Genomic DNA, 14741 nt, shown 5'->3' with positions numbered 1-14741 from the left:
TATAGAATTTCATTCAAATTCCCGACTAAATTTCAAAAAATACTTACAGTTAACGACTAGAGAAGCTCTAGCGGAAATGCTTCCGACCAAATTTTCTGCATCACAAATATAAAGCCCCTCATCCGAAGTTTGGACATTATCTATCAGTAATGATTTATCGTCCAGTATCCTTGCGCGACCGATTGGCATTTTTCCATCTTCTCTCCTCCATAAAACATTCGGTGTCGGATCTCCATCGACGGAACATTCGAATACTACTTTCTGGCCAGACAATGCCACGACGTCTTGGGGTTCTTTGTTGAATATTGGTTTTACTGGAAATAAATACAATTGATGTATGATAAATGACTATTATTTTTTTGTTTAGCATTGATAAAACATTAGGTATATGTCAAATTCTGACATAACAATTTTCGATATTAGCTTCTGTTTGTTCTACTATACAGGGTGATTCACAACTTATCCAAAAAAATTTGGGAATAGATGCGGCATGAGAAATGGAGTCAATATAGTAAAAAAAAATTTTTTGTAAAATCCTTATAGTTTCTGAGAAAAAAATTATTGAAGTTATAGCACATTAAACCACTACATAGCTGGACAACTGTAGTCTCTAGCGTCATTCGCAATACGCGTGGAGAGCCATGTGACTCCTAATACTGAAATCTGTCGTTGCGGTAGTTTTTACCTGTTATCTGTGGTATTTACATCAGTTTTTTAGTAGTTAGTGCCAAAAATGGCTTGCGTGTATAGCAACTCAGAGTTGATGGATATCGTTTTAATTTATGGTAAAGTAAGACAACATTTGTATTATGGTGAAGCATTTGTGTTATGGTGAAGCAAGACATCATTTGTGTTAGTTCGTAGAAAGTGAGTAAGACGGACCCAAATGTGTTTACACGTGAGTGGATAAAATTTTGAACAATTGCTGTTGCAGCATCGGGTATGTCAAATGATTTTATTATTTAAAAACACAAATTAATTTTATTAATAATTAATAAAGGCAAACGCATTTGAATTTGCCGATATAAAATAGGTGCGATAAAATTCTATTTACATATTTCTTTCCTTGCGAAAGTTTTTGTCCGTTTCTATCACGCCGCCATACCGGTCGCATTGTGCGAGGTCAGGTCTTACAGTGAACCAGTTTCCAGTGCCGTGCAGAAGTGTATTTTTAAATCAATTTCGAACTGACCTTTTTGATTTTTTCTTTACAAAATTGTATTTGTAAGGGTCCCCTGTACATCCAGAATTTTTTTTTTGGATAAGTTCTGAATCACCCTGTATATCTAGTAAGTAGTCAGATAATTACAATAAGAATTAGCGTATAATCATGAGATTAATAATTATTCGGTTGCGGCATAATTATCGACACTTTTTGTGCGCTTATTTGTTTTATCTTATTGATGTTTTGCTATAATTTGTTTTTATAATATCATTTTTTACTGTTTAGTTGATAAAAATGCGTGTGAGGAATCTTCTTCGAAAGCGGTTGGACAGCAGCGCAGTTGTTTCGCGATCTCAATGAACTTTTTGGTGAAGAGAGCAGACGTAAGACAGTGTATATTTGGTTTCATCGTTTCCAATTCAACGACTCAAGTCTCATTGATGATCCAGGAAGAGGACGACCATCTTATTTCAACAATCAAGCCCTTCTGGCAGCCGTGGAATAGGACAAAACTTGATACCAAAACATCGACCATTCCACGATCGTCCGTCATCTCTAAAAGCTCGGAAAGCTGTGGAAATTGATTGGATGGGTCTCCCACGAATTTTCCGACAACAATAAAGCAGATCGTGTCCGAATTTTTACCGAATTGCTGCAGAGAAATGAGCAAGCGCCGTTTTTGAAAAATATTATCATTGGAGATGAATCGTGATTGTTCTTCAAACATATCAAAGGAAAAAGGTAAAGGAATACCAAAAGATGTCCACTGCAAGACAATGGGGTGTATTTGGTGGGATAGAAGCGGAATCATCCAGTGGAAAATCATCTCAAACGGTATCTGCTTCTGGTGGATTGACAATGGTTCGTGATTTTTTTTTGCTTAATTTTTACTTTTTCCAGACGAGCATCAACAGTGACGTATTTCGGTCAAAAACGGCAAGCGACAATTTAAAATCTACAGCGATGTCTATCTGGCTCAGCTCGATCGCCTCCATGCTGCAATCTAGATAAAAAGCTCACGCAAAAAGAACCATATCGTCTTCTATCACGATAAAGCGTGTCCACACGTTGAGCGTCGTGTCGTCGAATCTATCGCCAATAAGGAATGGGAACTACTTCATCATCCGCCATATTCTCCTACAGAAATGCCTACGGACTACGGATCACATCAATCGCTTGTTGCAAAAACTGATAAGCAAACAAAATTTATGACGATTTGGATGAATTGGTGAAGCGTGGATTGCTTCCGAGAATCGTGACTTCTTCAAAAATCAACGATGACTGCATATGTTCTTCTTGAGACACTTCAAAAAATCCGCAACTAAAAATACTAATCAACGTGTCCGACCGTTTTTCCTCAAAATAATTACCTGAATTTTCCTTTAAACAAATTTGTTCCTTTCATCAAGAACACACTGTATATTTTTTTATTCTTTCACGTATGACAGGTATAAGTAAGATCCAAAAGTGACATTCTAGACAGATTAATTTTCTAAACGTCAACAAGTTATTGAAATACGCGATATATAGTGACGTGACGACTTTTTTTTAATGATATTTTCTGGTCTGGCAGATTTGTTACTCGACTTAATTGCTGTAAAACTTTTCCCATTTTCTCTATAAACACGCTCCATTAATGTTCGCCATAAGTTAAGATATGTTGTTTGGCTTGTAACTGTCACATTTTATATATCCTAAATAAAATAAACGAGTCTGTAAAATGAACCATAAAAATAAAGGATTTACTTAATTTATGACCTTTTTCGGTCGATCGCCATTTGTTAGGTTGGGACGAATAAACGACAATGATCGAACTAATCCAAGTGCACATAAATAATGGCATGTAAAAGTATATAAGCTTTTGATTTTAGAATACCTTTAAATTTAAAATCCTCAGTAGGTACTACACATACAGGGTGGGCCACCAGTAACGCTTCGGTCGCTAGGGACCAAACGGCAAATGTTATACAAACCTGCTTTGGTGGGTACGTGTAGGTTGATTAGGGCTACATTTTAAAAATATTTTGAAATTGTCCAGGAAAAGCGTACCATATCAAAGTTATGTATTTGTAAATGGAACATCCTGTATTTTACTGCATTTTTAAAAGCACCATAAAAAAATAAGTGAACTTTATTAAAGGTTCTGCATACCTAGGGCTTATAGTCCACGGGCCCACGTACAAAGAAAAATATGATTACCAGCAAGCTGTAACTTTTCATGCAGCTTAAGTTTGACGAGTCTCCCAAGATTTGACTATGAGGAAAATTCAACAGTGGTAAGTTTTCCCGTGATTTTCAGGAAAACATGTCAATCTGGTATAATCATGGAATGTTATGACCAGCACTTTTTTTTAAGTTTAGGTGAAAGATATATATTTTTTAAACCCCCCAAAACAATTTTTCCGACAAAAAGTTTGGTATTTTGAGTTTGTCCCCCACCCCAAATATGTCGATTTGGTGACATTATGGTTGGTGACAACTAGCAAGCTGATTTTTCTGGGAGGGTTTGGTAATAAGATTTGAAATGAAAGTATCTTATTGTCCGACAAAATTCTTGAGAAGTTTTTGCCGTCCGACGTTCCGAAGATGTCGACTTAACGACAACATGGTTGGTGATAACCAGCAATCTGGTTTCGATTTTTTTCTCTAATAATTGAAATGTATAACACAATAATATACTTGTCCGCCAAAAAGATTGGAAAATTTGCCTTAAAAATGGGAAAAATAACTATTTTTTTGGTACCTAATGTTCATTCCCCTATAAAATAAATAATTTTTTAATGAAAAAATGAAAAAGAATAAATAAGAAAATTATCTTGTTAACAGGAGCAACAGAAATTGAAATTCGTAAATAATTATGTCTAACTAATTTACTTAATCTTCATCAAAATTATTTCTTTGTTCAAAAAATTATATGTACATTTTATTTTATAAACTATTGTAACTATTTTATAAAAAATGGTAACTGTACAATGAATTTCTGCTTGTGTTTTTTTAAATTAAAATTTACAATCTTGTTTTGACAAACAGTTTACACATAGTTTTGTTCTTGAAAAACCAATTAAACCAATTTTAAACCAATTTTAAAAATGTTATAGATTTATTAACGCGTTTATTAAAAGATTGTCTTGTTGTAAAGTATAAATCCTTAATGCGAATTTACTTTGCAGCATTTAAAACCTGCTGCCAAAGTTTTTAACAGGTGTTTATAGTTTCTCCATAAAAACTGATTTCATGTAACCCCAAAAACGGAAGTCTCGGCATTCCATCTCACATTTATGTATATACAATTTAAATTAAGATATAATTTTAGGTACGAATAATACTTAATGGACAGTAGCATACAAATGACAGCAATAAGACAAGTGGAATATGTCAATTATTTGATTTTCGTCCAAATAGGTAGGTACTTCATTGTAATTTAATTCAACAGCATTGGAAGTTTCAAAGCCAAATATCTCGAAAACGGTGCGAGACAGCTAGTTTTATAAAGTGTAGTTTTTGGGTAAAAAATAAAACATAAACATAAAAATAAAACATATTATATTAAAGTATAAAACTATGAACTTTAACCAAAATGTGAACACATTTCAATTCCTCTACTTAAAGAACTCCAAACCTCAAAATTTTGTGAGGATATGTGCATTTGTTAAGGAATAAATGAAAAAAAAACTGAAACATTTTACATTTAACCCCTGTATCTCTTTAACTATCAACTTTTGGACTAAGGTATAAGTTCGGCTAAATCGCAATATTTTTGCTTCGAGAATCTACCCATCAATTTTGACCTATTAGCTCGGGACCACCCTATATACAATTTTTTGTAATTGTATAAAAAAAATAAATTTAAATTAGCCATATTTATTTTGAAATTTGAGAAATTTAAACAAAATTTTTTTTATTCATATTTTTTTTTTATTAAATATAAATTTTTCTTCTGCATCATGCGTAAGTATTGAAACCGCAAAATTTTATAGTTTAATTTTGTCGGACAAGCAAAAAAAAACCGATAATTTTGTCGGACAATTAAATTCTCAGATTAATATTACATTTTTTTAAATAATGACGCTTTTGTCCGACAGCTGGTTATCACCGATTATGTTGTTGTTATGTTGACATCTTCGGGGCGTCGGACTGCAAAAACTTCTCAAGAATTTTGTCGGACAATAAGATACTTTCATTTCAAATCTTATTACCAAACCCTCCCAGAAAAATCAACTTGTTGGTTGTCACCAACCATGATGTCACCAAATCGACATATTGGGGTGGGGGACAAACTCAAAATACCAACATTTTTGTCGGACAAATTTTTTGGGGGGTTTAAAAAATATATTTTTCATTTAAACTTACAAAAAAGTTCTGGTCATAACATTCCATGTTTCCATTGACATGTTTCCCTGAAAATCACGAGAAAACTTACCACTGTTGAGTTTTCCTCATAGTCAAATCTTGGGAGACTCGACAAACTTAAGCTGCAGCTTGCTGGTAATCATTTTTTTCTTTGTACGTGGACCCGTGGGCTATTAGTTTGTGAGATATTTCAATTTTAATGAAAATAGAAATTTAATGTTTGCAATAAAAAATAATTTTAAGGAAGCAGCTTTGGAGCGTGTATTTTAGATCCTTGAAGTTATAAATTATTATATTTTTGTCGTCACTTAGTATTTATTGTACAGAGTGTTCAAAAAACTGCTGAATATTTCTCTCAACTTTAAACAGCAACAACCTGGTTATTTTAAATGGAACACCCAGCATATTTTTACTTTGGAAGTTAGGAAATTAACACTCTTTCAAACTGTGTTAAGTTCCCTATACCTATTTCTAACGGTATTGTATTGGAGACATTTGTCCCGTTTCGTTTTTTATCGATTTTTTTTGGAAGATGTATCCACGAGTTTTCATCGAGGTCTTTATTTAGGTGGCTGCATTACTGATGCACATATATTACCATAGCAATTGAAATATTTAAATTTACGGCCAACTAAAAGTGTTTATTATTAATATACCGTACAATATGTAACATCCGTTCGTGCATGAACTATATCGACATGTTTATGTGGAAATGTAATAGATTCTATGTAAACGTTTCATATTTATTTAAAGTTACACTGAGCATAGGAGGACTTTTGTTCATAGCCACTGGATCGTGAATTTCAGGAGACAAAAATAAACACAGTTCTACTAACTGAAACTGTACTCGTTCAGATGTCTAACGGGAAAGCAATGAAAAAATATTATGAGTTGTTAAAAATTGTGACATCTGCATGTCATCAAAATGCTTTTGATGGGTCGTCGCTAAAAGCGTACTTTGTTTTAGTGCAGTCAGGAGCCACCTATAGTAGCTAGTAGTCCACGATATCCCTTTGCACATATGAACTAGTTTGTTGTACTTTTAGATGATAATTATACTTGATAGAAAATGATACTTGATAGAAAATTACAGCATAAATGCTGTGGTATATGTTTAATAGATAGTAATGATTTCTACACAGAAAAATATAGGATTTTTAATTAAGAATAGACTTAGTTTGGAAATATATCCGTTTAACATACCATAAATCAAGTAAATCGTCTTTCAGGCAAAATTTATTTGAGTAAATAAAATTATTTGGTGAAAAATTATTGTATATTTAGTTGTAATTATGAAAATACGCAAATAAATCAGTCTGATTGAGAGTGCAATTGTGTTTGTTATGCCAGTAATTTTATTGCTTCAGAGTAATGTAGAAACGAACTTAGGAAGTGACAGAACAAAAAAATAAAACGTTTCCTTCCTACTCAGTGTTAAAAAGATTTTTTAAAACTAGATTCAGCCATATCTTTTTCAAACAACAATGTGTTGCCATGAAATCTTGTACAAGTAAGTTTCTGATGGTGATAAATACATCATTGTTACTAGTTTCTGAATAACTTTCAAATTTGGTATATTTAGTAGTAGTAACAAAAATCAATTAAAAATATTGAAATTTAAAAATAATAATATAGGTACAGAAATTTTTATGAAACATATTGTCCCAAATGTGATTTTTCTCGGAAACGTTAAGTTTATTCACTTGACAACCTTTTTGCAAAAATTTTTTATGGATTTTAGGCACAGACTGCTAATTTTTTTTAAACTCCTTACAAAAAAGTTATGATCAACTATCTCTTCAATAAGTACTATTTAAGCACTCTAGTACTTTAGAATATTAATAAGTTTTTTTATTAGTAGTAGTATTGAAAAAAAAACAATTTTAATATTTATAATTTCCAAAAAGTTTCGTAGGAACTTAAACTATTATATTTATGGGCAGAATCGTTCTGTAAATATTTTTGTTAATAATCATTTTTCCCTGACCTTAAAACATTCTAAAATAAGAAAAAAATGTGTATAAAAACATATGTCGTAGAATGCTTCCTTTTCCAGCACTGAAACATTATCACCTTTATTTAAATATATCTTAAAACATTTAACAGATTATTGAAACACAATTTAACTAATTATGGGCAAAAATTTGTTGGGTTCGATCTCAAGTTCACCAGCCTTTGATGAATATGAGAAAGGATAGTGACTCATTCAATATCTAAAATTTCTGTGGTATCAAAATTTTCTAGTTGTCACTAACGGCATCTCCTAGCATTTCCGTTCACAGATTTGTGTATCAACTTATATATTCGCTATGTCCTGTCCAAATTTGGTTAATACAACTCACTCGGTTTCGAGAATTCAATACCTATGTGTTTTCAGTCACGAAAATTGAATAATTCCAAATATTTCGAATTTTCACCATCAAGAAAGGGGGTGACACCATTTTTAATAGTAAGGCGATGTTCCGCATTGTATTAGCTATGCGCCAGTCCAAATTTGGTTAGTGCAACTCTTTTAGTTTCGAGAATTCAATACTTAAGTATGTTTTCAGTCACGAAAATTGAATAATTCCAAATATTTCGAATTTTCACCATCAAGAAAGGGGGTGACTACATTTTTAATAGTAAGGCGATGTTCCGCATTGTATTAGCTATGTGCCAGTCCAAATTTGGTTAGTGCAACTCTTTTGGTTTCGAGAATTCAATACCTATGTATATTTTTAGTCACGGAAATTGAATAATTCGCAATATTTCAAATTTTCACGACCAAAAACGGGGGTGCCAACATTTTTAATAGTGAGGCGATGTTTCGCATTGCATTAGCTATGTGCCTGTCCAAATTTGGTTAGTGCAACTCTCTCGGTTTCGAGAATTCAATACCTATGTATGTGTTCAGCCACGAAAATTGAATAATTCCAAATATTTCGAATTTTCACCAATTTTTTCCCATATTGATCAGTTAAATCATTTGATTTCTCCAAGTTTTATCAGTCCAAGTCAAAGATTTTAAGAGATATTTAAATAAATAGATGATAGAAATACCAGCCATTTAAAGAAAACATTTTAAGTTAATCAAGGTTTAGGATTTTTTTCTTTAAACCGAGTATGATGCACATGTCTAAACGATGTTTTTATAACCGATAGTGATATTTATTTTTTTTCCATACGCTCTACAAACCATTCACACAATCATTTTTATTGTAGCTTTTAAAAATATATTGTCGTTTCTTTAAAATTAAATTTAACTAACTCTATTCAGATCCTAAGGGTATTAAATCTTCTTTCCAGGTATAACGTGCAGTATATTTTTACTTGCATAATTAAAACTGACACTAACAGATAATGGAGAATGAGAGCGATCATTACATACATCAAAACCACATATTTGTTGAACTAAACAGAAGGTGACAAATCCTCGACTAATTATAAACAGACGCACATGCTTAACTGAGTAAATGCAAAGAAGGAATGCTCAAATAAAAAATACATCGGCTTTATATGAGGAGCACCATTAATTAATAAAACAGGGGTCATACGCTGCAACAAAAAGTGTAGCATAAAAGAAAGTAAGGAAAGTAAAAATTAATTATCACAATTTTTATCGTTTCCGAAAAATTGTATTGATAAGAAATTAGTAGTTTTACATTTCAACTGCCAGTGCCGTAGACATGGGGGAAGGGGTTAGCCCCTTTTCGTGAATCATAACATTTATCTAGCAAAAAGATATAAAGAACCTTTTTTAAGAAAAGAGTAGTCTCAGTCATTTTGTATTTTCACGAGTATTTGGTATTATGATAATTAAAAAAGTAATAAATTCGAACACGGTTCGGTTTTCGAATAAAATAAAAGATATGTTTTCTCTTAGAAACACTACAAGGTAATTAAATTCTTAAAATATCATTTGGTGACGAATTTATGGAATTTTTAGTACGGCCGACTGCCTATCTCTCCGCCACTGGTGCGTATTTATAATCTAAGCTTCATCATTCATCATTAAATATCAGAAATATTTTAGAAAGGGTGATTTTTTTTATATTTCGTGTCCTTCTATCTCGAATACTATTGATTTGTGGACCCATATTCATATAACTTATTTGGCTTAAAATCATTAAAAAAATCGAGTTAAAGTTTATCGAGGCACTTAAGTAACACCCCGTATATTAGACAGTACAGGGTGATCGATTTAACCGAAGAAATTATTTTTTTCTGGGAAACGGCCGAGAAAAATAAATTATTTTAGAAACTATTGCATTCCTGATAATTTTTATTTGAAGGTATGGCTTAAATACAGTAATTATCTTTACGACGCTAGGCGTCGCGGCGCTTCAAACAATTTTTTCCAGCTACATATATTTTTTAATATGTCACGATAAATATCCCTTAATTATGAATATTTCTCCTATATAACATTTCTTTATGTTCCCATTATTTAAAAAGTCAATTCTTTAGTGAATTTCTCTATCTCATAATTATTATTGCAACGACGTAGTCAGCGATATAGATTTTTTTCAAAGCTTTTGCTGGTTCAATATATCAATAACTATGGTTCTATTTACAATAAAAAACGTATTCACTATAAACAATTTAATAACACAACTGTATATACAACAATTACCTTCATTTGTTAGAATTACAAACCCACCTATCATATAAGAGAGGCCACAACAATATAAAGAAATATGTATTGTAGAAAAGAAATATCAACTGGAATAAATAAACATAAAAATAAATAAACACAATACTTAATGTTTTAATAGGTGTTCAATGTGAGCACCATTAAAATTTAAACACAATTTGTAACGTTTTTTTGGTTAACTAGACGTTACTTTTTTTAAACATTGCCACGTATTTCAACACAAGCAGCAGTGATTTTCTGCCTCAAATGATCAATACTGTTTGTTTTAGTTTTATACACGACCCCACAAGAAGAAATCAAGAGGGGTTAAATCTGGGGCTCTCGGAGCAAATTGAAGGGCCATTAGCACCTATCTACTTATTTTCAAAGTGCAAATTTAAATAGTTTTGAACAACTGCTGCGTTATGGATGGAAAGGTGATATTTTTGAAATTTATTTGCTTCTTTGATTCATTGTAGAACTGATTCATACGTCAAAAAACTTGACAAAGTCTGTAGCAGTGTAAAACCACACTGTTTACCAATATTTTTATTGAACAATTAATTCATGAAGTCGTTTCATCAAGAAATTGGACTAATGTAATGTACCAAATCTGCTGTCAAATAACTTCAAGAATTTATTCATCAAGTTCGGAAGTACCAACCCAACAGATTTCCACCCTTAGATTAATAATGAGGTTATGCTATTGGAATATGTAAATAATTGTGTGGCGTCGTACTATTTATTTATATTTAAATTATTTTTACCGATTTGTTACTTAACAGTACAACCGCGTTGTATCACTACAATTATGAGTGGAAATGTGACATTTTCGAAATTTATTTGCTTCTTTGATTCGTTGGTAGAACCGATTCATGCGTCAAAAAACTTGATAAAGTCTGTAGCAATGTAAAACCACACTGTTTATCAATAAATTCCTGAATTAATTTATGAAGAACTTCGTCAATTTATTCATCAATAAATTGTCAATGTAAAACAGCTATTAGAAATGTGTGACAAAAATTATCACAACAGATAAAAAATTTGGCAATTGTTTTTCACTGTTTAGTTGTATTGGAGAATTACAACAGAGTGTCATTTAATAGGTTTTTAATGTCTTATTAACAACTTTTTAAAGAATGCGAACATGAAAAAATGTTATAGTATAGGAAAAATATTTAAAATTAAGAGATTTTCATCGTGGCATATTAAAAAACGTACGTTGCTGGAAAAAAATAATTGAAGCGCCGCGACGCCTAGCGTCGTAAAGGTAATTTCTGTACTTTGACCCTACCTTCAAGTAAAATAATCAGAAATGCAATAGTTTCTAAAATAATTTATTTTTCTCAGCCGTTTCCCAGAAAAACTCATTTCTCCAGTTAAATCGATCACCATATACTTATTAATGACGGAAATTCAAAATTAATACCTACAACAAAAATTTATAAGCTACTAAACAGTTAACTTCAGATAGCAACCAACCGTTTTATAAATAAACGCTTTCAAAAGATTTCAAGGCTTGGATTTTATCCTTATTCGAGGAAGAAGCTTTTTAGATTCAGCTCACTTACCGTGAACGGTGAGAGTGGCAGGTGGCGTTTCCCTAGACCCAACCAAATTATGAGCAACGCACTGATAGCGACCTTCATCATGCTGTCGCACATCAGAAATCATCAAATTCCCGCTATCTACAATGCGTATTCTTCTTCCGTCGATATCCATCTCCTTCCCGTCCTTCTTCCATATCAAATTAGGCTCAGGATGGCCCCGAGGTGCTCCGCATTGTAGGAGAGCCGTTTCCCCCGCCGCTACTCGCGTATCAGAGGGCATAACTTTGAATTCATCCCTGAGAACTGCAACAAAAAGGGACGGCTTGAACAAAACGTATTTTCAATCGTTTTACCAGTTTTATGAAATCCAGACGGAAATATACAGAGTGTAAGTAATACAGGGTGTCCCAGGGGTGTGGGCAATCTCTCGGATTTATACAGGGTGTTCCGAAATTCATGCAACAAAATTTGGCCATAGATTCTTAAGACAAATTTAGGGGACCGGTATTTTTTCTTTTTGCCAATTGGCCCCTCTTGCGGAGTTACAGCCCCCTGAAATCTGCAACTAAGAACTCTTTCTTATACCTCAAAACCATGTTATACGAGAATAACTAAATTTGATACTCAGGAGTTTTATGACATGTGGAATCTCACAGTGCTACGCTATTTGGCAAGAAACCCCCTTAAGACGCTTTTTCGTGGGCCTCCTTGTCTTTGAAACCAGAAAAATTTGGTCGCACATTTGATTTTTTTTTAAATTATTAGTTAGCTAGAAAGCCATTGAATTTAGAAATTTTTTTGTCTTAAGGGGGTTCCCCGCCAAAAAACTGTAACAAAAGCCGGGACGGATGGGTCAAAAGTAAAATATTTCAGTCAACACAAATTATCGAAAGTTGAGGGCTTTCAAGTAGGTAGCGTCGTCCTTCGGAGAAATTTACCAATATTTTTAACAAGTTCGCTTAGATTCGGGGCCATGTGACAGTCATCTGTTGCGTCTGGGAGGCGTCAGCGTAGAAACCCATATTTTTAATAACGCCCGAAATCACGAGAAGAGCGTAGAGATTCCAAAGTAGAATTAAATTAAATTGTTAAACCGATAATAATTTAAAAAGAAAACGATATCAATTAGCTGGTTTTGCGGCGGATTTTCCAAGCTATTAAAAAGATTTTAAATGAAATAGACTAATCCGTCCCGTAATTGCTACACGGAGTCGCTAGAGGAAGGCTAGGGTTACTTGTAAGACCCGTTTGTCTTCTTTCCAGAAGGCATACGACACAACTACTTTTATTTCATTTTAATTACTGCACCATCAATTCTGTTGAAAGATGTTCCCACTAAATATTCTTTAGATAGGATAGGTACCTAATAGATAACAAGAAATATGTAAAATCCTTACATGCAATTTTCTGCGAACTAATGCAGTCGATGCTTTAGACCTAATTTACTCCGAAAACGGTTGATTTTTGAGCTATGAACCAAGAGTCCACTTTTTTTCAAAATCGATTGCAGATTCAGAAAAACGTAATCAAATTACATAAAACTAGGATATGCAAAAGCTATGAAGACATAACCCTGAGGACAAGTTGGCCTAGGCCGCCCCTGGCGTCAGATCGAAATAAGCACCATGTAATTTTAATGACTTTTAATAGATGTACACTTTACCCAAAAATTACTTAAATCCCTGAAAGGGTTTTTGAATTATTGCGGAAAGTTCTTATTATTTTTTTCTAAACATCCTGTAATTCAGTAGAGTGCGTCTCAGAAAAATATTTCATAAGAATTTTTACCTTATTTTGGTCTACCCCCTGATAAATTTTGTACGCTGACACTGGGAAGTACTGTATGTCACTGTATAGAAATATGTTGGATAGGAAGAAAGGAAGAAATTTACCATACCGTATATTCAGATGTGACTCGTATCGAATATTAACCATAAACATAATATTGCTAAACCAAATAGAAAAATCACTTTTTTAATTATCTTTGTAATGTACAGGCTTACGAGGTACATTGCTTATAACTTTTGTGTTTGTTTTGCTTAATTCCGTTAGGCCGTCCTGTATAATTTATGCAATATTGTTGCAGCAGACGCTTAGCTCTCGTCTTCATCAAGGTGTTACTTTGCAAGTTTGTGCGCGCCTGGGGATTTATATTTTACTATTGATAAGACGCGAGCTTCTATCCAAAGTGGAGTGTATATCCTACAACGCGCGATTAGAAGGAAAATTGCATAGCCCCGAAGCGGAGGTTCGTAAATGGAGCGCTCTAAAGGTTTAGGAATTGCTCTCGGAATACTTCAGAAGAAGTAATTAAAAGGTAAAACTCAAACAACAAAGCGAAATTGAGGCATTCCGTTTATTAGATTTACCAGGATCTATTACCAGTGACTTAGATTAGTGAATTTATATTGCATAGCTACAGTCCGTACGATATTTGTTGAAATAGAATTCCAAGAAGGCCTCTGCATAATTTTCTTGCATTGGCCTCCGTGGAAAAAAGGCTTCGCGAAACTGGTAAAATTCAGCCCAATCGTGAGGGTGCTAGAAGAAGGCATAATGTCCGAACTGTTGAAACTGAGGAAGCTATACTGGAACATCTATAACAAGACTGTGGTACAAGCACAAGACAGGTGTCCAGGCAACTGCAAGTTTCTCACAGTCTTGTGTGGAATGCAGCTCATGAAAATCTTTTATACCTTTTCACCATTAACCCGTGCAAGAATTGAATGACCCTGATTTACCTAACTGCGTGGATTTTTGTCTATGGTACTTTAATATTTCCAGGCGTAACTTAAATTTCCTAATAAATGTACTTTTCACCGATGAAGCAAATTTTCCTAGAGTAGGTGCAGTAAACCTCCATAATGTTCATGAAAATACTCATGAAATATTTGTTTCAAGATGTCAACATAATTTCAGTTTAAACAGTTGGATGGGAATTGTAGGAAATACTCTAGTAGGTCCTTTTATTTAACAATAATAATAGCTTTATTGCTCAACATTATTCGTTCATTATTCTTCCACATAGGCTTGGAGCGGCCGAGTATTTTAGATTTTTGACTGA

At 33.1% G+C, this 14741-nt stretch overlaps 1 protein-coding gene across 1 annotated transcript in view; it reads right to left on the bottom strand.

The window, feature by feature from the left end:
• Positions 1-14741, bottom strand: part of LOC108905204 (roundabout homolog 2-like) — a 361498-nt gene that overhangs the window by 22861 nt on the left and 323896 nt on the right. Inside the window, exons 3-4 of the mRNA XM_018707990.2 lie at positions 11699-11980; positions 48-314 (exon numbers count right to left, since the gene is read on the bottom strand). Coding sequence (XP_018563506.1) covers positions 48-314; positions 11699-11980 — 549 coding nt within the window. The remainder of the gene's footprint in view (positions 1-47; positions 315-11698; positions 11981-14741) is intronic.

Source organism: Anoplophora glabripennis, unplaced genomic scaffold (genome assembly GCF_000390285.2).
Source record: "Anoplophora glabripennis isolate ALB-LARVAE unplaced genomic scaffold, Agla_2.0 scaffold68, whole genome shotgun sequence".
Classification (NCBI taxonomy): Eukaryota; Metazoa; Arthropoda; class Insecta; order Coleoptera; family Cerambycidae; genus Anoplophora; species Anoplophora glabripennis.
Note: the sequence above shows the minus strand (reverse complement) of the source record. Positions and strands in the feature narration are given on the sequence as shown.